Here is a 27,976-nt window from a genome sequence, read left to right as displayed (position 1 = left end):
TTAATGATTCACTGGAGATCCCATGGGTTCAAGTAGAATTATTCTGCACCCTTCCTTCAATTTCAATTAATGCTCTGCCTTTTAAAAATCTTTCTTGAGTACAGAGTGGGAAAATACACAACCCATTTCTTCAGCTGACTTTTAGGGCATCTTTTCTTCCAAAAGACCAAGCCCTTCCTCTCTCTGCGTGTGAATGTTTGCTTCTCTTGATGTATGTTTTCAGCAGTTGAAATATTGCCCAATATGTTTTGTTTTGTTGTATTATCTTGGATACTTTTAGTTGTATCCTACTCAGAGTAGACCCGTTGATTTTGCTGTCGTTTTCCATGAAATTGACTATCTCTTTCAGCTACCCTGTAGATGTGTAGATAATTTATTATGGTCAAAGACCAGCTCGCATAACACAATAAAAACAGCGTTCATAAAGATAAAATATACAATTAGAGCAGATTACCCTGTAGCCTGATGCTATGTGAAGAGAATGTCAAATTCATGTCAAATACTCCCTCCTCTTCATGGTGGAGGACCATAGCTCAGTGGCAGAGGATATGCTTTGCATGCAGAAGGTCTCAGTTTCAATCCCCAGCCTCTCTACCTAGGGCTGGGAATGCCCTCTGTCTGTAAACCTAGAGAGCCTGTGTAGACAACACTACACTAGATGGACCAATGGACTGACTCAGTAGAAGGCAGCTTCCTATGTTCATCAGAAACATCCACAGCTAATCAATAGAGCAGCTGCCTTGCATGTAGGTTCCAGTTTCAATCCCTGGCATCTGCAGATTGGGCTGGGAAACCCTGGAGAGCTACTGCCAGTTAGTGTGAATAGTACTGAGCTAGAAGGGCATGTGGCCTTACTCAGAAGAAGGTAGCTTCCTGTTAAATTCAGCTGTTCACAGCCAGTAGTGGTGTAGTGGTTAGAGAGCCTAGGAGACCAGGCCTCAAATCCCCACTTAGCCACGCAGCTCACTAAGTGCCCGTGGGCCAGTCACTGCCTCTCAGTCTAAGCCACCTCACAGGGTTGTCCTGGAGATTAAATGAAGACAGTGTATTCCAGCTTGAGCTTCTTGGGAAGAAAAGGTGGGGTAGAAATGCAATAAATTAAACCTTGAGAACTAGAATCTTAATATATATATTTTTAGGCACAGGGGTCAGCAGACTTTTTCAGTAGGGGGCTGGTCCACTGTCCCTCAGACCTTGTGGGGGGCAGGACTATATTTTGAAGGGGGGAAAAGAACGAATTCCTATGCCCCACAAATAACCCAGAGATGCATTTTAAATAAAAGCACACATTCTACGCAAGTAAAAACACCAGGCAGGCCCCACAAATAACCCAGAGATGCATTTTAAATAAAAGGACACATTTTACTCATGTAAAAATACACTGATTCCTGGACCATCCACAGGTGGGATTTAGAAGGCGATTGGGCTGGATCTGGGCCCCGGGCCTTAGTTTGCCTACCCATGTTTTAGGGGAATGGCCATTGTTCAGTGGGAGCAGTTCCATAGTTCAATCTTTGACATCCCCAGGTGCAATTGGGAATTTCCATTGCCTGAAATCTCTGGGAGTATAAACCATCCTGAGCAAGAAAGGACAATGTTTTGACACCATATAAGGCAGCTTCCTGTGTTCACTAGGAGTTTTAAACCATCACTAATGAACAAGTCATGTTTCTTGCCTCACCTCCATCCTCTCTGTGCCAGACCTTACTAATTTATTTTGATGTTGTTTCTCTCCCCCTCCCCACCCCCACAAAGGGAGCTGACGGCATCCGTGGCTTGAAAGGAACCAAGGGGGAGAAGGTGAGTAAATGCCCATTACTCTGTCTAGGACATGGACCCCAGAAGGCTGGCCATAGCAGAATGTGGCCCTCGTGCCAAAAAAAGCTTCCCCATCCCTGATTGACAGTCTTCCCTATTCCTTGGTAATAAAAAAAAACAAACCCAAATTGTGGAGGAGGGGGAACTTCTGCAATGCCTGTATCCCTAAATGCAGACTTCTGTGATTAATTTGCATGATAACCCTCGATGCAGAATTTCCTTGCTTTGGAACCTGGAGGTCTTAACACACAGAGGTTTCCTTTCATATTTTCTCTTTGCAGAGCGGAAACCACACACACACACACACACAACGATGCGACAGTCCCAATTACAGCTATAGATGTTTCTGAGTGATGCCGTTTGCAGAACGAGCTTAGGAGATTCCCTGGGAATTTGGCATGTGCAAAGGACTTAACAGCCAGAGGCGGCAGCAGCAGCATCTATTAAAATGCTGTGTTTAAAGGCTTTTTTGACAAGGAGGCTTTCTGTATATTTTCAGGTACACGGTTATGTTCTCCCGAAGGATGAGCAGAGGCTGTGTAATATTCCAGCCTGGTCCAAGCTTTAAATCCCCCTCACTTTTCCCTTTGTTCATGCCCATAGTCCATCACAGGGAAATCTGACAATTATAAGCAGGAAGCCCAGCTACCAGCAGCCTCCTCAAACCCCCCCCCCCATGTTGTTTTTTCATTACCACATCCGCATTTTAGCACCTGACAGGCTTGCTTTAGGACTTGATACACTATCGATTGGAAGTCTGCGGTTAAAACCTGGAAGAAATATTAGTGCTGTCCTCGAGCTCTCTCTGAAAAGACTGGCGCGAGATGGCCTCGATGAAAATAATTTGTTGCTGGAGTGCCGGCAAGTTCCTGGTATTTATATCAGTTGAACTGACAGTCCTGCCTTCAGGAGCTTGAACAGACAGAGGGCACCCCTGGGTTTTTTAGTTGGGGGGTAGGCAATGGTAGGGAGCCTTCGACAAGGTTCCTACACAGAAATTGATCGGATATATTGTTCAGGCCAAAGGTTTCCCTCTGAGAAAACATAGCCTTACACTACAGAAGCTTATTTCTGGGAGAGTGAGGAGGGGCACACTGCTATGTTGTTGCTGTTTTTTTTTTATCATCACAGTACTAGCTGGTCCTCCTTTGCCCCAGGCAGGACCTGGTTGCTGTGGAAACGAGGCCTTCCTTTCTTCCCACTGGACCGAAATATTACCTGCCTTACCTCTGTGTGGGAGATAAAAGCCTCTTTGAGGAGATGGGGGGCAGAGAATCACTTCTCCTGAGAAGTGGGTTTAATAAAAAGAACATTGGGGTTCCTTAATAGCTTATTGGTGGTCCTTCAGGAAGGAAATCTGTGCTACAGGGCAGGCATCCCTAGTGGACAGGCAGTTTCCTAAAAGCAACGTGGGCTGTTGAGGTGGAGGGAAGATTGAAGATCAGGAGTAGGTAATATGATACATCTCCCCAAAACTGCAGCACCTCCCATTAACCCCAGTGGTAAGGAATGATGGGAATTGTAGTCTTTAATGTGAGATCCTGTGTGGTGCAGTGGTTACAGCATTGAGCTAGGACCTTGGAGAATAGGGTTCAAATACTTACTCAGTGATGAAACTTACTGGGTGACCTTGGGGCTAGCCATAGTGTCTGAGCTCCCTTGGCTGTGGAGGGCATAGATAAATCTGAGATGTAGGGGGAGGGTTATGATGTCCATCACTACAATGGAGGATTCCTTAAATAGAAGTGCAAAGTGCCATTTCAATCCTTCCCTCTATCCTTTAACTGTGGGGAACCCTCAAATATGACTTGCAAACTTCAGTTGATCCAAAATGCAGTGGCCAGATTCCTGGCGGGGATTCCATTTAGATCTCTCACAACCCCTGTTTTGAAACAGCTGCATTGGCACACTCCTCCATTGTCTCCAACCCATAACTATGTGCCAGTTCATTTCCAGGTCCAATGAAAGGTGCTCACACTGATGTTTAAAGCCCTAAACGACTCAAGTCCCAGATATCTGAAAGGCATCCTCCTTTCCTACAGACCCTCTCAGGTGCTGAGATCAGCAGAGGGGTTGCCTCTTGGTAGTTCCTCCACTCTCAGTTGCTGGGGTGGCCCAAGGGAGGAGCCTTTTCTGTGGTGGCCTCTAAGCTATGGAGGTCCCTCCCCACAGAGATGTGCTTGGCACCTTCATTGCATAGCTTCTGGAGAATGCGGAAGATGCGCCTCTTTTCCCTGTCTTTTGGCACTTGAGCTGTATATTTTTAGGGTCCATCTTACTTTTGTAAGTCATTTTAAATTGTTCTTAATATTGTATTTTAAAGTTGTCACCTGTTATGGGACCTTGGGGTGAAGAACGGGTAATTAATCATAATAATGATAATGATTTGTCCTCATCCAGGGTGAAGATGGCTTCCCAGGTTTCAAGGGCGACATGGGCATCAAAGGAGACAGGGTGAGGTTTTTTTGTAAACATGGTCTTCAAAGCTGGTCGTGATACTGAGGTTGCCACTGGGATTAGATCCCAGAGCTGCTACCCTAGAATAACCCCTTCTGCCTGCAAGAACGAGGCATTCCAGAGTGTTTCAGAGACATAAGCTTTCACTTCCTGCCTGCTTCTGAAATTCATCTGAAGGTATACAGATCCTCTGGGAAGGGACAGTTTTTCTCTAGACAGTGACAGAATCTGACACTCCCTTCTTCAGACAAGGCCTGAAAGTTGGAGAATAGGAAGTACGTTTTGTTGCTGTGACTTTTACATAACTTATGTTAACTTATAGCAGGGCAGTCCAGGAACTGCAGGCAGTTGAAGATGGGATCTCCAGTCATGGGGAAGGGATATATGGATTCATTGGCTCTTTCGGCTTGTTAGCAGTGTAGGCTCTGCTGGGGGAAGGGTCCTCATCTATTTGCTCCTTCTCCTTCTGCTCCTCTTTGGAGACCTCAGTTTCCAGGTCTGGGCAGGGCTGAAAACTGACACCTTGGTAGTTCATTGCCAAGGCACACTTGGTAGGGATGTGGGAGATGACCTTCCCAGTGGCAGCTCTCAAACTTTGGAATTCCTTCTCTAGAAAAGCCAGACTGGCTGTCCTTCTGCCACCAGTGAAGACCATTTTATTCCAACAGGCCTTTGGGAAGTGACTGTTTTTAAAGGAACAGGCTCTTAATAGGGCTGTGCAGTCTTTTATTATATGCATTTTAATAGATATTTTTATATTGTTTTAATTGTGTTAAAGTTTAATTACTGCTTAATTTTGATATTTGCTTTTTACGCTTTTTGTATTTTATATGTGTTTTGTATTTTTTATCTGTAAGCTGCCTTGAGTTCTGCTCTGGAAAGAAGTTGGGATGTTGTTGTTTTGCAATTCTGTTTAACATCACCCTTAAAAATTAACCTGCAGCTTAATGGTGAGTGTGAGATGGGCTTTGTAAAGGATCAAGAAATTCATCTCTTTTCTGATTCTTGACAGGGGGAAATCGGACCCCCAGGTCCACGAGGCGAAGATGGCCCTGAAGGGCCAAAGGGTCGCGGAGGCCCCAACGGCGACCCTGGTCCTCTGGGCCCTGCTGGAGAAAAAGTAAGAGCACTATGTGAATGGTATTGGGGAACATGTGATGAGTTATGATAGAGCAGAGCTTTCCAGACTTTTCATGTTGGTGGCACACTTTTTAGACATGCATCATTTCGTGACACTGTAGTCCAGTTTTACTAGCAAACCGGAGATTAAACTAACCCCTTTCCAGCTCTCGGAGGAGTGTGGGGAGCGTTTGCAGGACACTCCTATGACACATAGTTTGGAAAGCTCTGTGATAGGGTTTTGAACAGTCAGAATTTAGGATTTATTCCACAGCATCTGTGTCTGTTCCAATCAGACTTCCTGCTAGTTAAGAGATATACCAGTTCCTACCTGGGCCATTTTACTGATGCCACTGGCAGTGTCTTGTCTGAGCAGGACTCTCTGGATTCAGGAGACCAGGGGTGGATCAAAGCCTATTCTGTTATTACTGTTACCATTTCTTGGATTACCCTGGAACCATGAAGTCGGGTAGAGAAAGGGCTGCCCATCATTCACCCATCCAATGCTGGCATAGTCTTCATTTTGGATCATGTCCCAAAGCTAGGGATTCCTTCCCACCCCAAAAATACTTGAGCTGTGTCACAGTTTTAGTCAAAGCAAATGAACTGAAACTAACAAACCAAGGTTAGTCAGGTCTTTTAATTTTAATGGGTCTATTTGTCCTACTCAGAGCAGACCCATTGAAATTAATGGCTCTAAGGCAGTCATGTCCATTAATTTCAGTGGATCTAATCTGAGCAAGGCTTGCACTGGGTACAACCGCACCACCCTGTTCTGAATAAGACGAATGATGGATACAAGTCCGTTTTTAGTTTTGCGTAAGCATAAAGGTTAATTCTGGAGTTAAGTTTAATATAGAGTTCCCCAAATAAAACCTGTTCTCTTCATATCTTAAATATTGGTTTGTTTTTACAGGGCAAGCTTGGCGTTCCTGGGTTACCGGGATACCCTGGGAGACTTGGCCCCAAGGTAAGCCTTGTTTTGTTTGTGAAGAATTATCTGTTTGGGATGCTCACATTAGAAAGTTTCAGAGATTGCTATACCTCTAGGAAGAAGGTCTTGTATCTGATAGATGCCTCTCTTCTCAAGTTTCTTTTTAAATTGTCCGAATTTATCCTCCTGTCGGAATGATGTATGGTCTAGCAGTGGAGCCAATGGTGAGAGCTTGGGGGCCAGAACTGAGTCCTAGTCCCTCCATTCCAGCAGCCTTTAAAAATGGAGTATGGATCTTTCTCCACTCTGTCCGGGATAGTTTTAGGAAAGGAAGTGCCCCTACTGATGGTGAAGGGGGAGGGGCCTCAGTGTGCACCCATGGAATGTCATTTTGTTCCCTAATCAAGGGGATCTGAGATTTAATCTGAAATGCTCCAAGACGTCCCTTATTATGACATGTCATAATTTATTTAGATTTTTTTCCCTGAATGAGACAAATAGAATTAGCTTTCATTGCCATTTTTAAGCAGAGAAGAGAGAATACAGATGAGCAAAACCTGAAAAAAAATATGAGAACTTTAGAAGAATAGACATTTTAATCACAGCTATCCTGCCAAGCCAACTGAGATTTGAATGCTTCCATTTCACCAATTCTTGGGAAATATCTTTGAGCGAGTTTTATAGTTTCTGCAGCTAAGCTGCTTAAGATCTGATGTTAAATTAATGCCAATATATTTAAAGGCACCGTGAGCAATACTAAATTCTGATTGTGATATTAGTTGTTCAAAAGTCATTGTGGGTAAGTTAATTGGAAGAATGGCAGATTTTGCATAATTTATTTCCAGTCCCACAGCTGCATGAAATGCATTCAATTGTGTTTTGAGTGGTTGGAGTGCGTTAAGAGAGTCAGAAAATTAACCAGTGTCATCAGTGAACATACTGATTTTGTGCTCAATATTTCTAATTTTCACACTCTAATTAGTTGCATCTGCCCGCAAATGAATGGCAAGCACCTCTGTCACCACTACAAAGAGCAGTGGCGACCTTGACAAGTGCCCCTATTGAGGTGGATGGGTTTGGTGTCATACCCATTTACTGTAATGATGGTGTTAGACTGTAGGTAAAATTGATTGATCATATGCAGGAATTGCTTACCAAATTGTCATTTAGATAATAAATATTTTTAAAAGTGCCATTGAATTCTGTCAAAGACTTTGAAGGCATCAAGAGAAATTAAAGTTCCAGAGGAGTTTTGTGTGTGGAGCTCATGAATAACAATAAGGATTCTCCTTACTGAGTCTCATATATTCCTGTATGGGATGGAGCCAGTTTGGCCGGTTGAAATATATTGCCCAATAAAATTATTAATCTTTTCAGCCATTACTGCCGTGAAAAGTTTTGCATCAACGTTAATAAGAGCAATAGGTCTATAAGAGTCCCTGGTGTCAGCAATAGGGTCAGTTCTGAGGTTCACCATGTTTGGGGAACTTCACTTCAATCTAAAATTGAACTAAATAGTCTAATTTACCAGAGTGAGAGCTCCATTTCAAATGCCTTATAACAGGCATAGGCAAACTCCGGCCCTCCAGATGTTTTGGAACTACAATTCCCATCATCCCTAGCTAACAGGACCAGTGGTCAGGGATGATGGGACTTGTAGTCCCCAAACTTCTGGCGTGTCAGAGTTTGCCTATGCCTGCCTTATAATATTCCACTGAGGAGCCTTCTGGTCCTGGTGATTTGCCCAATGTTAGTCTTTTTATTGCTTCCTGTACTTCCTATTGGGATAGTGGTTGATTCAAATATCCCTGTACACCTCCGACAAAAGGCACACTTGAGAGAGCTAAAGTTCTAGAGGGGATTGTGAAGGATTGTCGGGATGAGTACAGGAAAGTGTAATATTCTTGGAAGATTTTACCAATTGCCAAAGTATCAATGGCCCTTCCTGGAGGCCTTTGTCAAACACCAGGCTATCATAATTGGTATGATACAGAACCAACCTTGCCAAACATGCAACCTTTAGCTGTCCTGGGAGCAGAAAGCTCCACTTGTGCGGAATCACATGAGCAGTGGAGAGCTGCCACACAAATGCCCAGGCAAACATGGGAGCAAGCAGGGGCCATCAGCTTTACTCCAAGCCTTCCATTCCCATGACAGGATGATAAACACAAATACAAGGACCTTAAATATTTTGACACTGGATAACTGCACTCTTGATAGGTGAATAAAACAGAGAGTATTGTGATCAAGTGTGTGGTGTCCTGTTTTTCTTGTTTATCTTGACGTTCCAGGGGAGATTGCCTTTTCCTAAGTTGTGGGAGGGTACCGTCAGCTACGTTAACCAATGTTGAAAGTTGAAGATCTTTTAGCATATTTTCAGCTGGTTGGTTGTCACCCAGCACACACTGTCTGTGCTGAGCTATTAATATTGAAAGGAAAGCCTCAATGATAGGCAATGCCAGCCTCCTTCAGGGCAGCTGTATAAGGGCAAAAATCTCGTTGCTGGGCGTGAGAGTGACTAGACCAGATTGATGTCTTGAAATATGGCAGTGCTGGATTCTTCATATTTTAAGCCCCTGATGTTACAGAGTGCTTTAAATGCGGTAAAGTCTATAATGCTTAAAGCAGATGACAATATTGCACGAGGCTTCACCCATTTTGCTTCGGCCTCCAGGGACTCTGTGTGCCCTCTCCACATCTGCTATTGACATGGTGGTATTTATATTCAAAGTAATTATCCAATCCACCAAAAATTGAGCCACATCTCTCCTTTCCTGATTCTCTGGGTAGGCCTATGTTTTTTTGGGGGAAATACATCTATTTCTGTCTGATTGTTCCTCGAGCTTCAGGGCACGATCCTCCATGGCCTTATGCATTAATTGTATTTCAGATTGATTAGTGGTTGCAAGATTCAGCACTACATTTGCACTTTGAGAGCTGGTTAATTAGAAAGGATTTTAAATTTCTGTGAAAATGGTGCCAATGCTGTGGTCTAGTCACACGTTAGGGCATGGCAGATTCTGTCTATGTATAGTTACAGGTAGGTAGCCATGTTGGTCTGCTGTTGTCGAAACAAACAAACAAAATCCTTCCAATAGCACCTTAGAGACCAACTAATTTTGTTATTGGTATGAGCTTTCGTGTACATGCACACTTCTTCAGATACCTTCAGATACCTGTCTTCAGATACATATCTTCTTCAGATACATATCTGTCTATGTAGGCATCTGAGTCTCTATTGGCCTGCATAACCTCTGCCACTTTCCTGCCATTTTGCGGGCAACTGTTCCCATTAGACATATCGGTGTCTGAGTCCTCAGATATTGAGCCTTGAGTTTGCTCAGACATTAGATCGAAATGTGTGGACTTGAGTTTAGATCCTCAAAATCCTTGAATCATTACTGTTCCCATGTGTTAATTTTTTTGCTGTTCCAAAGCCTATGGTTGTCCCTCAATGCGATTTTCACCCTGTTGTGTTCAGAGACGTAAGATTATGCTGCCATTTAGCTTTGCAGTTAGCTACGCCACCCCCCACCCCCCAGTTTTAAACACAAAAGCAATTTTAAATAAACAGATCTTCAGAACCTGCAAACCTTTTGCAAATCTCTAGGAAAATTTACGCTCATAATAAATGCCTCTTCAAGACGAGAGCTCGTAGCATTCAAGCTGCCTCATCAACCTTAAATTATTAAGCAGGGATGCTACTCCAGGCGCCAGGAGTGCACACGAGAGATCCGACAGGGTACCAGGGGAGTAAGGAATCAAAGCATCCCGGGTGATGCCGCTGTAGGCGCTCTGAGGAAACCCTTTGATGCCGGCATCGACTGCCTCCCTCTCTGTGCTTCCACTCTGAGCAGTCTTAAGGAGGAGAGCACCAAAGCCAGGCTCCCATATTACTCTCCATGCAAACTGTTAGATAATTAATTAAGGATAATGATTACAAAGGCAGTGCCACTGTAGCATAAAAGTGGTGGCCCCATTTCTAGGATAAGAGGGGGTGCCAACCCCATGCTCACTTTCATTTTGAGTGGGTGTCCACAAATTCTCTTTTTTAAGAAAATGAGAAATACCCTGTGCTTTGATTAGAAATCTCTCTCTCTCTCTCTCTCTCTCTCTCTCTCTCTCTCTCTCTCTCTCTCTCTCTCTCTCTCTCTCTCTCATATTTTATCACAGACTCTAGAGAAGATACTGTGTGTTTGGAGCAATGTTAATGTTGTTGTTTTTCTTTGATTTTTTTTTAAAGCATGGTGTTTTATTATTTATTTTTAGTGCTTGACGGGTGGGGGACAGATTTGTTTGATGTTTGAGACATAATTAACCAGAAAGATTCGTTCCTTGCCTGGATACATTTCACAGAATCATAAAATCATAGAGTTGGAAGGGACCCCAAGGCTTAGCTAGTCCAGCCCTCTGCAATGCAGGAATCAGAGCTAGATAATATTGTTTGTATCAGTCAAGTAATATTCCACATAGCACTTCCAGTGTCCTTTCAGTGTGTTTCCTCATAACGGGGCAAAGTCACCTATCATGTTCTTCTCTGTGAAGATGACATTCGAAAAAAGCATCACCCATAGTTTTGACAACTACATTGGGCAATCTTTTGGGCCACCTCACCTCACCATGCCTTGCTCTGGGAGGACTCCACCATTTCCTTGTTTGTCCTGTTGCAATTGGATTCAATAACTTTTTTTTCTTTTAATCATTTTTGTTTTATTTTGACAAAGTAATAATCATAAATAAATAAGAATAAAAATGTGCACCCCACCACTGAGACCATTCCATTGTAACTATAAAACCTCCCAAAATTTCAACATCTCTTGCGATGGTTTGACCCCTTTCCGTTTTAACAGTACAAATTCTACAAACACCCTCCATATCTCCTCAGAATCATTTCTCCTGCATATTCCCAGTCTTACCTTAATGGCACATGTTAATTTAATGGCACATGTTAATTTATCATTAATAGCTATATCCCACACCTCCTTATACCATTCTTCCATTTTATATTCTGCTTTCCCCTTCAACTTCCTAGCTATAATAATTTGTGCAGCTATCAGTAAATTTGTGAGCAAGTCCTTCATAGCCTGTGAACCTTCCACCCCATCGAAAATTAATAATAATGCTACCTCTGGACTTTCGGTCAGCTTTAACCCAGTGATTTCTGTTATCTCTTTAAACACCCTTTGCCAAAGAAATTGCACATATTTACAGCCCCACCACATGTGAACATAATTTCCTGTTTCCTGGATTCAATAATCTTGTTGTAGTGTTTTACTGATCACTATCTGATGCGTTTTAGTGATTGTAAACTGCTTTGTGAGAAGATGGGTGCTGGGTAGAGCCAGTATGGTTTGTGGCTAGAGTGTCAGACTAGGACCAGGTAGACCAGGCTTCAAATCCCAACTAGGCCAAGAAGCCCCCTGGGCTAGTCACTGCCTCTCAGACTAATCTACCTCACAGGGTTGTTGTGAGGATAAAACGGGGAGGAGGGGAACTATGTAAGTCAATATAAGTGTTTAAAACAAACAAAGGAATGGCCTTGGAATTTCACTCTTTTGGACTTGTTAAGGGCTCCACAACAACTTCGTTTCCTTCTCTTCTCTTGGAAGTGCGATTCTTTGGTCGCTAGGGTGCCTTGTGATGTTATTTTCGCAGCTACAGAATGTTCATAGTGACTTCCTACACGCTCTTTCTCTCTCTTTTCTCTCCCTTCAGGGCTCCATTGGATTTCCAGGGTTTCCAGGAGCAAATGGTGAGAAAGGAGGAAGGGTAAGAGCCTTTTTTTCTTTTTATGCCAATGTTTGACTCATTCCTATTGCAGAATTGTAGAGTTGGAAGGGACCCCATGGGTCATCTAGTGAAACCCACATCACTCTTTGCCCTGTTCCAAAGCCCCCATTTTTCCTCCAGTGCATGTTTATGACACCTGAGGATGGGGAAACCAAAGCGTAAGGGACGTGACAAGGATCCCTTGTGATTAGGATAACACTGAGGGGCTGGTTAAAAGGTTTTTTGTTTATTTGTCCAAGTGCAAAGCAAACTCCATTTCCATAATTATGAGACCGACTGGCAGTCGGGGGGTGGGGTGGGCTCTCATGTTCTTCAACAGCACCCATGTTACAATGAGAGAGCATGGACAGCATTAAATTTCCCTTTTGCTCTCATTTAAATTCAAATTGCTTCTAACAGGCATGCTTGATCGGAATGCAGGAGGTATAAATTGCTTTTCAACATGTTAATATTGTGCCATCTAAATTTAGTTTACATAACTTGAGGACAGGAGGGGGGCCATGTACTTTCTATTTCCCTCCCCCCAGCCCGGCTGCTCTTATTTTTCTGGTGCACAATTTTCATCCCTTGATTGTTAGCCACAAATCACTTCCCCACCCCACACCCCTAGCCTGCTATAGGGAAGGCTTTTGGCAGCTTTTCATTCCACTGAGTCGTGTCTTACGAAATGCCACCCTCTCCTTGCTGAATCATGGGACAAATTCAAATGCCAGGCAGTGAGGAAAACTAGCAGCGAAAGCACCACTCTACTGCAACTGTCTGAAGCCCAGCCCAGCTCATAGAATTACAAAGTTGGAAGAAACCCTGAGGGTCATCTAGTCGAATTTCCTGAAATGCAGGAATCTTAACTATATAAGACATGACAGATGACCATCCAACCTCTTCTTAAAGGTAAAGGTAAAGGTACCCCTGCCCGTACGGGCCAGTCTGGGGTTGCGCGCCCATCTCGCTTAAGAGGCCGGGGGCCAGCGCTGTCCGAAGACACTTCCGGGTCACGTGGCCAGCGTGACAGGCTGCATCTGGCGAGCCAGCGCAGCACACGGAAACGCCCTTTACCTTCCCGCTAGTAAGCGGTCCCTATTTATCTACTTGCACTCGGGGGTGCTTTCGAACTGCTAGGTTGGCAGGCGCTGGGACCGAGCAACGGGAGCGCACCCCGCCACGGGGATTCAAACCGCCGACCTGACGATCGGCAAGTCCTAGGCGCTGAGGTTTTACCCACAGCGCCAACCTCTTCTTAAAAACCTCCAAATGAAGGAGAGTCCACCACCTTCTGAGGGAGTCCATTCCACTGTCAAACAGCTCTTACCTTCAAAAAGTTATTGCTGATGTTTAGTTAGAAACTCCTTTCTAGTAACTTGAATCCATTAGTTTTGGTCCTACCCTCTGGAGCAGGCAAGAACAAGCTTTATCCATCTTCCATTAGACAGCCCTTTAGATATTTGAAGATGGCTATCATATCTCCTCTAAGTCTCCTCTTTTTTAGGCTAAGCATACCCAACTCCCTCAACCATTCCTCATAAAGCTTGGTTTCCAGACCCTGGATCATCTTGGTCACCCTCCTCTCACCCATTGAAAGTCTGCATTTTGTCCTAGGTAGCATTTGACTGAACTGATATGATGGAGCAGGATGTTCATTAACATTCTGGTTGCTCAGAGTAGATTGCAAACATTTGCAATCCAGACAGGGAAGAGGATGGTGTCAATTTGGCTGGGGGAGCCTATAACAGCCAGGAGACAAGAGTCAGGGGTGGGAGAAGCTGCAGGATTAGAGAGTGAAGAACAGGTACAGGAGGAGGGAGAGATTGGCCAGGCAAGTGTAAAGTCAAGGGCTTCCATACCTCCTCCACCTGTCCATATCTCTTCTACTCCACTGTCTCTTGGAACCAGAAAAGGATTGAAGCAGGAGGAGCAGAAACAGGTTACACACAGGCAGAATCTTTGTCTGCTTGTGCAGAGCTTGGGTGGGGCCAACACATAAGCTGAGGTCAGGGGTAGGGCCTCTCTTTTGCTGCAGCTGCCTCATTGGGTGCATACCTAGAAGTAGCTGAGAGACATACGACTGATGGGTATGCCTTTTCCTAACGTGCAAGTACAGTGGTACCTCAGGTTAAGTACTTAATTCGTTCCGGAGGTCCGTTCTTAACCTGAAAATGTTCTTAACCTGAAGCACCACTTTAGCTAATGGGGCCTCCTGCTGCTGCCGCGCCACCGGAGCACAATTTCTGTTCTTATCCTGAAGCAAAGTTCTTAACCTGAGGTAATATTTCGGTGTTAGCGGAGTCTGTAACCTGAAGCGTATGTAACCTGAAGCGTATGTAACCTGAGGTACAACTGTATAGTTTTGATGATAAAGAGTGAATTCCTCACTCCGGACATCCCATGCCTGAGAGTGCCATGACATCCAACCTTTGCTTGAGCACCTTCGATGAGGAAGAGTCCACCACCTTCCAAGGGACTCTGTTCCAAGTGATTTAAGGTCACCTCTTTTTTCTGGTTCTAGGGTACTCCTGGTAAACCTGGACCAAGAGGACAGCGGGGCCCAACGGTAAGCCACCCTGTCCCTTCCTGCTTCTTGGCTTCTCTGGGATTGGCTTTTGGGCGAGTTTCTGCATCATCAGACAGGTCACACCGTAACAAGTTTCCTTCCTTATCTCAAGGGTCCCAGAGGAGAACGTGGTCAGAGAGGCATCACCGGAAAACCAGGACCCAAGGTATTTGGGATTCCAGACACCCTCCCCCCAGATCTATGTTGTGTGTTCAAACTGATGTTTATGTCCTTTTGGCCTTGGTAGCCCTCTCATTCTAATATCCTTATTTTTTCTTCATTAAAAGGGCAACTCTGGCGGTGATGGGCCCCCTGGTCCTCCAGGCGAAAGGGTAAGAAAAAAACAGACTGAGACAGGAGCTTAGATGAGAGATAAACAAGGGGCAACTTGATAGAAGTTCATAAAATTATGCCACAGCAGGGGGGAGAGGATAGAGAGAGGTTTCCCACCCACCTCTCCTGACACTGGAACTTGTGGGCGTTCAGTGAAGCTGAATGTGGGAAGATTCAGGATAGAGGAAAGAAAGTCCTCCTTCACACAGCACATAGTGAAATTGGGGAACTTGCTTCCGCAGTAGGCAGTGATAGCCACCAATCTAGATGGCTTTAAACTAGAATTCAACAAGTTCACAGAGGAGAAGGAGGTTATCAATTTCTGATAGCCACAATGGCTATGCTCTGCCTACATGGAGGGAGACAGTAACATTTCTAAACATCCATTTTGGAAACCTCAGGAGGGGAGAGGGCTCTTGTCCTTGAATTGTGCTTGCAAGTTTCCCTTTAGGACAGGATTCTAGACTAGATGGGACATGGGCCTGATCCAACAGGCTTTTCTTACGTTCTCATGAAGGAAAGTTGTAGTAGTAACAACAACAACAACAGAAGAGCCTACCTCTGCTGTAATTATGCACCTGCCTCTGACTGATGGATCTTGAGGTTCTACCAAACCTGCCCCACCCCTTGCTCTAGAGCCCACCCCCAAGTGAGAGGCCAATTGCTTTAGCATCACCAGGTGGCAACACTAACTTTCTTGTGTTCTTTTGTCTCTAAGGGTCCTCCAGGGCCCCAAGGACCTACTGGCTTTCCTGGACCCAAAGGCCCTCCAGTAAGTACAACAAGGAGAGAAGCATCTGCCCTTGACCCACCAATGCACCCAGTAAACCAAAACAGAGCTTTAAAAACTCCTACAAGACAACCCACTGGCTCGGATTCATCACACCTTGTATGTGAAGAAAATATTGCTGGCTGTGTCCTCTTAGCATTTTCTTTCCTCCTCTAGGGTCCACCAGGAAAGGACGGGTTGCCAGGACATCCTGGGCAGAGAGGTGAAACTGTAAGTACACAGAGATATTCCCCATTCTGATAGGTACTTGATGTGTGGTTGTGTTCTGTGTATTTGTATGCTTTGCAGAGGATTCTTGGGCATGTTCCACTGCAGAATAAGAATTCAACTTTCTGCTGGGGATATCTGTTGGAAGACCAACTGTGGCAGTCAGGATATCTTGGAAGGCCAACCATGGCATTCATTATATCTTGTAAGACCAACCATGGGATTCAATATATCTTGGAAGGCCGCCCATGGCAGTCAAGGTATCTTGGAAGGCTAACTGTGGTCAAGATCTCTTGGAAGATGAACCATGACACTCAAGATATATTGAAACACCAACCATAGCACTTAATAAATCTTTATGGGGCCTTGTCTGCCATTTCTGATCGTTTCATTGTGAGGAGCCACTGATAAACATCTAAGGGTCCCCCTAGACATTATTTGAAAATCAGTGGTAAGTACAACAGGCAACCTATTGTGCACCCTTTTCAGAAGGAATAAAAAGGGGACATTTCAGCATTTCAGGGGACAATAAAATGAGTGGGGGAATGTGGGCCATAGCACCATCATCAGTATTCCTTTGGTTGGGTTGTAGCCTGTTGCCACCATTCTTCTTTAAATGACAACTGAGAATTCCTGCCTCCTTGGGAACAGGAGTTTATGGCTTTACTCTTCTGCTAAGGTCCTGCTTGTGGGCTTCCCATTAGGGCATCTGTTAGGCCACTAAGTGAATAGGATGCAAAACTAAATGGGCCACTGGCCTGATCCAGCAGGCTCTTCTTATGTTCTTACAAATCCCTTTTTCTTCTTAGAGCTCATTCATCAGAGTCTTACAACCTAAACCAGCCTCCTCTGCTGAAATCTGGTGCCCTTCTGATGTTTTGCACCCCAACTCTCATCATTACCAGCTAATTGTGCTGGATTTGGGGGAGTTTTGGTGCAAACCATCAGTTCTATTGCACTTGATTCATACACCTTCCAATCTGTGGAAAGTTTTGGTTCAGTAACAACCAAACTTTTGAACCTCATATAATCTGCTTTCCCATCTGATAGCCTGCAAATATTCAGATACTCCTTCTGTCGCCTTTCATTTCCCTATCGCTATCTCTTTCAGGATTTATTTTTTTTATAATGTATGTAAAACAGACAGAACAGTTATAGCAACAGATGAAAATGAAAACAAAATATGACAAACATAACTACAAAATAGTCAGCTAGAATGAGTCCACTTGCACATGGGTTAAAATAGCAAGGCCACTCTTAAGTAAAAACTATCAATATTATCTAATTATCAAGTCTAGTTCCAGATTTGCCAGGCTGGTGACAAGGGCTGTCTTGAAAATGATGGCTCTATTGTTTATGTCATAAAGGAATGCCAAATCATATTTAAAGTATCTGGAGGTTCTGGTCCTTGTCGAAATTTAAAATTATGCATAATTTTATCTATTTTAGCTATATTCCAAAGTAAGTGGCACCATGTCCAGTGTCGGATTTTGCACTGTTTTCCACTGAGTTGCAATTACTATTTGAACTGCCAATAATATAGAATCATAGAATTGCAGAGTTGGAAGGGACCTTGAGAGTCATCTGGTCAAACCCTTTGCAATGCAGGAATCTCAACTAAATCATACATGACAGATGGCCATCCAATCTCTGCTTTTAAAACCCCCAATGCAGTCTACCACCTTCTGAGTGAATTTATTCTACTGTCATACATAAGACCAGTTCTTTTGACAATATATCTACATTGGTACCATCAAAAATATTCACTAAGATTAATTTTGTTTTTTTTTTATAATATATTTATTGAAGTTTTCAAATAAAGCATATATTAGATAAGCACCACTTATCATTGTCCATTTAACATCTCTCAATTGTTACATGGGACTCCCCCACACCTCCCGCATACACTTACATCATTATTAAATTAATTTCAAACAAATTATCATTTAACTCATCTTAATTAATAATCTTAATTTGGTTTGACATATAATTCAGCCTTAAATCTAATTTTAATGGTAGACAATTGTCTGCACTGGCATCCAATTCAGCACTCAGCCAAATTACAATATTTTTGTAAATAAATCTTAAATTTCCTCCAGTCTTCTTCCATCCTTTCTTCTCCCTGGTCTCGAATTCTGCCGGTCATCTCGGCTAATTGCATATAGTCCATCAGTTGCATCTGCCATTCTTCCACAGTGGGTAGCTCCTGAGTTTTCCAATTCTTGGCAATTAATATTCTTGCTGCTGTTGTTGCGTACAAAAAGAATGTTCTGTCCTTTTTTAACACACTCTGGCCGACAATACCCAGGAGAAAGGCCTCTGATTTCTTAGTGAAGGTGTATTTAAACACCTTTTTTAATTCATTATATATCTTCTCCCAAAAGGCCTTCACTCTAGGGCAGGTCCACCAGAGGTGAAAAAATGTTCCTTCATTTTCCTTACATTTCCAACATTTGCTATCAGACGAATGGTATATTTTAGCCAGTTTAACAGGGGTCATGTACCATCTATACATCATTTTCATCACATTTTCCTTCAACGCATTACATGCAGTGAAGTTCAGCCCAGAGGTCCACAACCTTTCCCAATCTTCAAACATAATATTATACCCAATATCCTGCGCCCATTTTATCATTGTTGATTTTACCATTTCGTCATGTGTGTTCCATTTCAGCAGCAAGTTATACATTCTTGAAAGTACCTTAGTCTTAGGTTCTAACAGTTCAGTTTCTAACTTTGACTTTTCCACTTGGAATCCTAGCTTTTTGTCATTTTTAAACACTTCTTTAATCTGAGCATAGTGTAACCAGTCTCGCACTTTGTCTCTCATCTTTTCTAAACTCTGCAATTTCCAGTTGTCACCATCCTTTTCTATTATCTCCCAATATTTTGGCCAGTTGGCCTCCATATTGGCTCTTTTCCGAGCCTTAGCCTCCAGGGGTGACAGCCACCTCGGAGTTTTATTCTCCAGTAAGTCTTTATATTTTGTCCAGACATTAAAAACTGATTTTCTGACAATATGGTTCTTGAAGGCCTTATTTATCTTAGCTTTATCATACCATAAATATGCATGCCATCCAAACGCATTATTAAAACCTTCCAAATCCAAGACATCCGTATCTTCAAGAAGTAACCAATCTTTTAACCAGCAGAAAGCTGCAGCTTCATAATACAACTTTAAATCTGGCAGGGCAAAGCCCCCTCTTTCTTTCGCATCTGTTAATATTTTAAATTTGATTCTGGGCTTTTTGCCCTGCCAGACAAATTTAGAAATATCTTTCTGCCACTTCCGGAAGCACTCTGTCTTGTCTACAATCTGCAGTGTCTGAAACAAAAATAACATTTTTGGCAATACATTCATCTTGATGGCAGCTATTCGGCCTAACAAAGAAAGTTTTAGTTTTGACCAACTATCCAAGTCTCTCTTAATCTCTGACCAACATTTTTCATAATTATCTTTAAATAAACTCAGATTTTTTGCTGTTATGTTTACCCCTAGGTATTTAACTTTTTTAACCACATTTAGTTCTGTCTCTTTCTGAAGCTGTTCCAACTCAATATCTGTCACGTTTTTCCCCAAAACTTTAGTTTTTTGCTTATTTAACTTAAATCCTGCCACTCGACCAAAGTTTTGAATCAGTTGTAGTACTCTTTTCAAACTAGACTCCGGCTCCTGTAATGTCAGAACTAGGTCATCTGCAAAAGCTTTAAGTTTATATTGTTTCGCTCCGACCTGAATCCCTTCCACCAACCGGTCCCCCCTAATCATATTCAGGAGCACTTCCAGAACCGAAATAAACAGTAATGGGGAAATCGGGCAGCCTTGTCGTGTACCTTTTTCAATTTTAAACTCTTCTGTAACCACATTGTTAACTATCAGTTTAGCCTTTTGTTCTGAATATATTGCCTCAATCCCGTTCTCAAACCCCCGTCCCACTCCCATTTCTTTTAAATTCCCCTTCATAAATTTCCAAGATATGTTGTCAAAGGCTTTCTCCGCGTCTATAAAAATTAAAACTGCTTTAGTGTTTATGTTTGTTTGTAAAAGTTCCAATATGTCTATGATGTTCCTTGTGTTAGTAAACATATGTCTGCCCGGGAGAAAGCCTGCCTGGTCTTTATGGATTATCTCACTTAAAACTTTCTTAAATCTTCGTGCCAAAACATCTGCAAATATTTTGTAATCCACATTTAAAAGGGAGATGGGACGGTAATTCTTGAGTTGTGTCTTTTCAGTTTCTGACTTTGGAATCAATGTGATAAATGCTTCTTTCCACGATTCAGGCGCCTTCTTCCCCTCCATTATTTCATTACTGACCTCCAACAAAGGTTGTATCAAATAATCCTTCAATGTCTTATAGTAGTTAGAGGTCAGTCCATCTGGCCCTGGTGATTTGCCCTGTTTCAGACTCAGGATGGCCTGTTCAATCTCTTGTCGTGTTATTTTGCCATTTAAAATTGTTCTATTTTCTTCTGACAGCTTTGCTAATCCATTTCTCTCCAAAAATTGTGTAATCTCTATTTCATCTTGTGGCCCTTGAGTATATAACTTTTTAAAATACCTCTGGAAGCACTTTCTAATCTCTCCCGGGTTCTGAATGTTCCTTCCTTCAACCTCTAAGTTTGTTACTGTATTTAATCTTTGTCTCCTTTTCAACTGCCAAGCTAGCAGTTTCCCACATTTATTTGCCGATTCAAAAGTTTTTTGTTTCATTATTTTAATCTTCCATTCTATTTCCTGATTTATCAGCTTGGAATATTGCGCCTGATAAAGTTTAATTTCTCTCAGAATCGGTTGGGACTTCGGGTTAGATCTTAACTTCTTCTCCAACTCTTTGATACTTTCCAGAATTTTATCTTTCTTTTCATTTTGCAGTCTTTTCTTTAAGGAATTCTGTTGAATCAAGAACCCTCTCATCACAGCTTTACTTGCATCCCAGATAGTTCTTTTTTCCACCGTAGTGTTCAAATTAATCTCAAAATAGTCCTTTAAGGTTTTTTGGGCCTTCTTTACAATTCTTTGGTCTCTAAACAGGCCATCATTCATCTTCCATCTAAAGGAGCCGATTGGGATCAATGTCATATCCATTCTCAAGGCGTTATGGTCGGAGCATGTTTTGGGGCAGATTTCCACCTTCCTCACCTTAGGTGCCAGACTTCTAGTTATCCATATTTGGTCGATTCGTGTCCAAGTCAGTTGAGCTTCAGAAAAGAATGTTCCTTCTCTTCCCAGGGGGTTTCTAACTCTCCAGATGTCAACCCAGTCCATATTGTCAGTCATTTCAAAAAAGGTCTTAGGTAGTCTTCCCTCTTTAGTAATGTTCTGGTTCTGTGACTTATCCATATTTGTTGATACGACCCCGTTCATGTCCCCCATCATGATGACGTTGTTGTAATCCAGATAATCCAGCATGGTCTCATGCAACTTCTTATAAAAATCCGATTTTCCTTCATTTGGAGCATAAATTCCTAATATCAAAATTTTTTCTCCTTGATACTGTACTTCTATTGCGAGGATTCTTCCACTTTCATCTTTAAAAAGAAATTTTGGTGAAAGGCTCTCTTTTGCATAGATCACTACACCTCTCTTTTTAACTGTATCCGATGATATAAATTCTTGACCAAGCCTTTTATTTATTAACACCTTTCTATGGAGCCTAATCACATGTGTTTCTTGTAAGCATATAATGTCCAATTGTTCCTTTTTTAAAATATGAAAAATTTTAGACCTTTTTTCGGGACTGTTACAGCCATTTATGTTCCAGCTCAAAAGCTGCAGAGACATCCTGGATAGGTCTGGTTATTCTTTCTGGGGTGGTACCTTGTTCTCCGGTCCTTGAGGATCCGAGGGGGCGGGCTCCCCTGGAAGTTCTGGCGCTGGCAATCCAAGTCCTTTGTGGAGGTCTTCTCCGTGTGCTCCCAAAAACTTGTCTCTATCTTCCACTGTTTTGATTTTGATCTTTCTCCCTCTGTAGGTAAAGGATAATCCTTGTGGAAACTCCCACCTGAAGATAATTGCGTTGCTTCTCAACAGTCTTGCCAATTCCGTGTAGTTAGATCTAAGGTCCAGCAACTGCTTAGGAATGTCCTTGTAGATTTCAATTCTCTTGCCCAAAATGTCTAGTGACTTTTCGTAGTGCAGGCCCAAAATCTTGTCCCTTTCCTCCTTTGATCTCAGTGTTATCAAACAATCTCTGGGCTTCTCTGTCCTTCTGACTCTGCCAAGCCTGAAAGCAGATACAATTTTAAAGTCTTTTTCCTCTAACTTCCAAAACTTGGCAAATTCCTTAGTTAGAAATTCAATAAAATTATCTTCTTCCACCTCTGGTATTGACCGTATCCTCAAGTTGGTCTCCCTGTTTCGCAGTTCTGTCATCAAAAAGTAAATCTGATGTTCTCCAACTTGTTTGCTGAGTGGTCTTACTTCTTTCTCAAGTTCTTCCAATCTTTGACTAGTATCTTCAGCCAGTTTACGATTTTCACCTACAGCCTCCTTTAATTCTCCAATAGACTGGGCATTCTGTGCAACTTGTCCAGTCAGCTTATTCAAGCTTTCTGTGTTCTGTTCAATTTTAGCTGTATGCAAATCAGCCTTCTTGTCCAGAGCCTCCAGTTTCTCCAAAATTTTCTCCAAGACAGAGCTACTTGTCCCTGAAGCCATATCTCCCAGGTGCAGCTCCTCTGTCTCACCCTCCCCTGCCTGTATTAGGGAGGCCGCCTCTATGTCTGGAGGCAAAGTGGAAGGCAAGGCCGGCACAGAAGATCTACGCTGTGAGGCTGCAGATAAAGTTAGAGTTGTTTGTTTAGTCCTTCCTCTTCTCCTTGCGCCACTCATTCCAAAGTTATCTGTAATCCAAGGTCAATCCAAGTTGTTCCCATGAGAAAGCAGAGTCCCAGATACAATAGTCAAACAGAGGCCGGGAAAGGGAAAGTAAAACAAAGTCACTGCTGTAAGTCCAAAATCCTCTAGAGGGAGCTTAATACGTCTTCAGGGAAAAGATCAAATCCAAGTTAAACTTATAAATTTAAATCCATGTCTATCGCCTCCACAATGTATTATTTTTAGCAGAGTAAAACTTAAAACAAAACAGTGTTTCTTACAGTGCCTTGACTGCAACAGTTTCAAAGTATCCAGTTCCAACTCAGAATGTTTCAAAACCTGAATTCAATGTATCCAAAGTTGCAAACTGGTGCTCATCCAGGCAGCTCCAGCACCAGAGATTCTTATTTATTTTATAATCCACTGGTGCCACAGAAGAAGGATATCAATGCACCCCGAATATGACCAGCAAAAGTCAATAGCTCAAAGTCTTTCACTCAGAAAACTGCTTTAACAGGGTGCCAGCATTTAGTTAACGCATAACTTTTTGTCTCCACTCCTCCTGCTCTTTGCTTAAAGTTCAGTATAGCGGGAGATGGGCTTCCTGCTTATCCTCACTCCGTTTTCAGCCAGATTTCAACTTTTTAAAAAAGTTTTAAAAGTTTCATAAAGTTCTCAAAAAGTTTCAGAAAGTTGACAAAAGTTTCAGAAAGTTTTCAATGTCCAAATTTACTCACGGGTTGTAGTTTCCAAAGTTCAGAAAAGTTGCAGGAAGAAAGGACAGCGCTGACCGGCAACAGCAACGCGGCTTCACTTCGCTGTTTGCGCAACGACCCACAGCGCCGCTACCCCCTCCGCGATCCGGAGCCCCTTACGGGGTCCCTTCAACGTTTTGGGGGCTGCTTCTGGCGCCCGCCGGGTCCCGAGACCACAGGCTTCTGCCACCTGTGGTTTTCCTGAATGGGTCTCCGCTTCGCCGTAGCGGACGACCCGTTTACAGCGGAGCTCCCTTCTCCTTACTCGGAGAAGGCAGCCATTACCGGTCGCGCCGCCTCCGGAAGTCTCCTCACTAAGATTAATTTTGGACAACAAACAATAGTTTCTTTAGTAATACCTATCATTTCTGTCAAAATTAAATTCCAAGAATCTTGCACCAACATACACTCCAAGCATAAATGATAATATGTATCAAGTCCTTTGGGATTTCTCCCTCTTTCTAAGACGATAAGAAAACTTATTTGGAGAAAATAAGCCAATCAATGTCAGCTGGATCATTATCTTGCATGATAAAAGATTAGCAATTTATTTAGCTATCCACTGCTCTTTTAAAACAGTAATTTCTTATTTACTTTTTTCAAACAGGGTTTCCAAGGCAAGACAGGTCCCCCTGGGCCTCCTGGAGTTGTCGGTCCTCAGGTAAGCACCCCCTGCCCACCCAGCCGAAACACCCCATTCTCTTGCCAATTTCCTTCTCCCAACCTTACAGGGAGAGCTGCCAACTATCCAATTATCTAGCAATTAGTAGACCCTGTCGGATTAATGGCAGTGTTAATTCTGTAAGCCCATGTTTGTTTCTGCTTTCTGGGGTGTAAAAGTCGACTGCCTGGTAATTATTGTTTGGATATGCTAAAACGTAATTAGTGTAATCTTTGGAAACAGCATCGTTGCCAAGGCATTGTTAATGGAGTCAATGAGAAGTTTTGCGATGTTTGCTTTTCCTTTGTGAGGAGATGCAGGATTGGGACACTTAGGGGTCTGCCCACACTCCCATTTGTCTCATGCTTTCTTATAATTTGCATCGGGTCAGTAGCACTGATCTGAAAGCTTATCATTTCTAAGCCCAATGCAGAAATGCGAAAACGTTTTTGTTTTTTTACAAAAATGTTTTTTTACAGAACAAACGAAATACCCATTAAAACCCAATTAGAAATTGGTTCTTCTTCTGATCCATTCCTTTTTGGGGGGCTCCTGAATGGAAAAACACACACTTTCCCTTGTGATACATTGTGTAGGTGTTCCTCTTTCACCTCCCCCCTTCTGTCTCCGCCTATGCCTTGTGTAAAAATTTCCAGTTGTCTCAAGAGCCTCTTGATGTGCACTTCTAGTTCTCTGCCCTACACTATTTTTTTAACAAAAGGGTTCCCCTTTTGCGCTCATGTGGGCATTGCACATATATGTGTACGTGTGTGAGAGCAAAAGCAGCTTCCCTTTCCAGTGCCAGTAGTATCAGATGTGTGACCACAATGCAAAAATGGGGAATAACAGGGGAATGTCAACCATCCACGTAGCCCCCCATTCCTTGGCTGCAGCAGCGGTCAGCACCCTGTGCTGTTGACACCTTAAATATTTACATTATGGGCTATGTGAGTGGTCTTCCTTTAATATTAATCAAATTACAGTCTATTTTTAACTTGCTCTTGTTGGACTTCCCCTTGGGTTCCACAGAAGTGGCAATATTTTTTAAAATTATTATTATTATTATTATTAATTGTGTGCTTGTGAACATGTGCACAGGAACAAAATGGACTTCAAGAACCTCTGAAAAAGAGCAGTAGGAAAACAGGGCATGCACTGCAGTGCTGTGGCACAAGGGGGCAGAGAAAGGGGTGGTTAAGAAGGAAGAAAAGTGGAACAGTGATGGACAGGATATTGTGAGCTTCTATGGGTGCCTCATTGAATAGTTGTGGAGGAAGGTGTGGGATGAGGACCCAGAATCCCAGACAAAACTTGTGGCAGTACTAATCTGCACTGCAACAAGCAGTAGAAAACTTGGGACAAATGGAAAAGTGGATATGCCCTTTCAGTGCTGTTGCTCCCTCTCCACTGGTCTGAGAGTGGCTAAGGGAGCAGAAAGGTCAGGACCACCAAGATGTACATAGATGAATTCATTCATTCAGTTGCAGATTGCATAACTATTTAAAACAGTCCCAGTCCTTAGGCAGAATATACAAATATGCACAGACTTTTATAGATGTGAAAAGGTTGCAGCACTTGGGACTTACTTATTCTTGCTAAACCACAGAGCTTGATATACCTCTCAGATCAAGCTCCCTCTCTCCTGTTCCGGTATTTTTGCATGTGTTGTTCTTGCTTTCAGTGTCATATGGAAAAGAAGTGTCTCCTTCTGTGCATTTAATTACTCTCTATGCTTTCTTCGTAGGGTCCTACTGGGGAAACTGGTCCAATGGGTGAGCGTGGCCATCCAGGGCCCCCTGGACCTCCAGGTGAACAAGGACTTCCTGGGTTAGCTGGAAAGGAAGGAACAAAGGTGAGTCTGTTTTGATGCAATCAAGGACTGAACCTGAGCGAGACCTTCTACATGCAAAACAGATGCTCTACCTACCCCTGAGCTATAGCCCCTCCCCAGGTAGGATTGGTCTGTATTGACCATAAGGGAGAACTTAATGATGTCCCTCATCAATTTGATTTCTCTCTCTCTGTTAAAACAAGAAACTTTTTAAAAAATGGCCCAAGGAATAGGAATTGCTTTTTTAAAAATGCCTCTTGATTTGTTGTTTTTTTAAAATACATTTTGTTTATTATTTTTATTTTACTAATTTCTGTTCTTAACATTTGAATCCTCACATTATAAACAGAATGTTAACAACAAAACTTTTGTTTTTTAAAAAATCCAACTGTGCAAATAAGCAATGAGTTTCTCCTTCCAATTCTGAACCTTGAACCTTTTCTTGCAGGGTGACCCGGGTCCTGCTGGCCTTCCTGGAAAAGATGGTCCATCTGGTCTGAGAGGATTCCCAGGAGATAGGGGTCTTCCTGGTCCAATCGTAAGTAACAGGACTTACGTTGGAAGCATCACGGTGTGCCTTCTGCTAATTTCCCCCAAAGAATTTTAATAGTTTCTGCATACCAGTTTGAGTCTGAGATGACAGAACCATATAATTGGTGTACCTCAATATGTTCCTTTTCTGTGAGCCTGGGAATGCTGGAAGGGTAGCTTTATTGGATGAGTGGACAATGATATCATTCACATATATGATAACCAAAAAAGGGGCCAGCAAGCCTTACACATTTGTTGACTGTACAGCTGACAGCTGACATTGTCTGTCTGCTCTAACTTACATTGTATTTCCAGTGCACAGGTTATTAATTATGGTCACCAGTCGACTATCCATCCCTAGCTTCCATAATTTGAGCCAGAGCATAGCTTTGTTGGTTATATCAAAGGCTGAGGTCAGATAGCCAAAAACATCATTTAAATATTTCTTGAGGGTGCCTGCATATTTCTCTCTTAAATGGTTTTAAAAAAAGCACTGGTACACAGTTGACTTCCCCTAACAAAAGCCTGATTGGTCATCTGCTAATTTTTCATTTGGGTGACCTTTCTCCTCTTTCTCTCCCATCTTCTTGCTTGCAGGGACCTGTGGGATTGAAGGGCAATGAAGGACCTCCTGGACCCCCAGGCCCAGCAGTAAGTACAAAACTTAGAATTGCCTTGAATCTTCACATTTGCCAACAGCCAAATTCTTCCACCTTAGAAACGCTGCAGACTGTTCAGTTCTTTGTTTGCTTATCTTCTAATCAAAGCAAATTGCTGCACCTAAACTGTGGCATCTGGTGTCTGGCCCTGGGTTCTTTGGTAGGACTGGATTTCCTGTATTAATTCTACATAAAGTGGGGTTCTATGCTTGTTTGAGAGCCAGCAGTATGTTGACCCATTAGGAAGCTGGAAGAGTAGCCCTTATGTAGAGGGTGTAACGAGGCTGTGATTTTGGTTTTGATCTGCATTTGTCACAATCACTGCTGTTTACATGCTGCTGCAGTTCAGTTTCTTCCCAATACTATGTTATTAGTCTCACTGTCCACTACTTAATGTAAGTTAGGTAACTTTTTACATCATGTAGGTAACAACTGACATTGATCTCAATGTAATGGAAACATCAGTATGATGTTTAAAAAGCCGTTATACATTGTTTATGGATGTTAATTTTTCTATTTTGAGAACCAGTAGTTGTTAGAAGCATAAAAGCATAGAATTGTAGAATTAGAAGGGTCCCTGAGGATCATTCTAGTCCAACCCCCTGCAGTGCAGGAATATGCAACTGTCTCATACAGAGTTTGAACCTGCAATGCTCTGTTTACACAGTCAGAGGCAGTAATACTTTGAATACCAGTTGCTGGAAACTACAGGAAACAAGAGAG

At 42.6% G+C, this 27,976-nt stretch overlaps 1 protein-coding gene across 3 annotated transcripts in view; it reads left to right on the top strand.

Annotated features, from left to right (window-relative positions):
• COL5A1 (collagen type V alpha 1 chain) overlaps positions 1–27,976 on the top strand; it is a 193,537-nt gene that overhangs the window by 124,536 nt on the left and 41,025 nt on the right. For all 3 annotated transcript variants that reach the window (XM_083596243.1, XM_083596244.1, XM_083596245.1), the window contains exons 28-41: positions 1,756–1,800; positions 4,219–4,272; positions 5,288–5,395; positions 6,311–6,364; positions 12,044–12,097; positions 14,622–14,666; positions 14,779–14,832; positions 14,954–14,998; positions 15,718–15,771; positions 15,946–15,999; positions 24,179–24,232; positions 25,977–26,084; positions 26,512–26,601; positions 27,192–27,245. In XM_083596243.1, the coding sequence (XP_083452369.1) occupies positions 1,756–1,800; positions 4,219–4,272; positions 5,288–5,395; positions 6,311–6,364; positions 12,044–12,097; positions 14,622–14,666; positions 14,779–14,832; positions 14,954–14,998; positions 15,718–15,771; positions 15,946–15,999; positions 24,179–24,232; positions 25,977–26,084; positions 26,512–26,601; positions 27,192–27,245 (873 nt within the window). The remainder of the gene's footprint in view (positions 1–1,755; positions 1,801–4,218; positions 4,273–5,287; positions 5,396–6,310; positions 6,365–12,043; positions 12,098–14,621; positions 14,667–14,778; positions 14,833–14,953; positions 14,999–15,717; positions 15,772–15,945; positions 16,000–24,178; positions 24,233–25,976; positions 26,085–26,511; positions 26,602–27,191; positions 27,246–27,976) is intronic.

This window comes from Podarcis filfolensis (assembly GCF_964270895.1).
Source record: "Podarcis filfolensis genome assembly, chromosome: Z".
Lineage (NCBI taxonomy): Eukaryota > Metazoa > Chordata > Lepidosauria > Squamata > Lacertidae > Podarcis > Podarcis filfolensis.
Note: the sequence above shows the minus strand (reverse complement) of the source record. Positions and strands in the feature narration are given on the sequence as shown.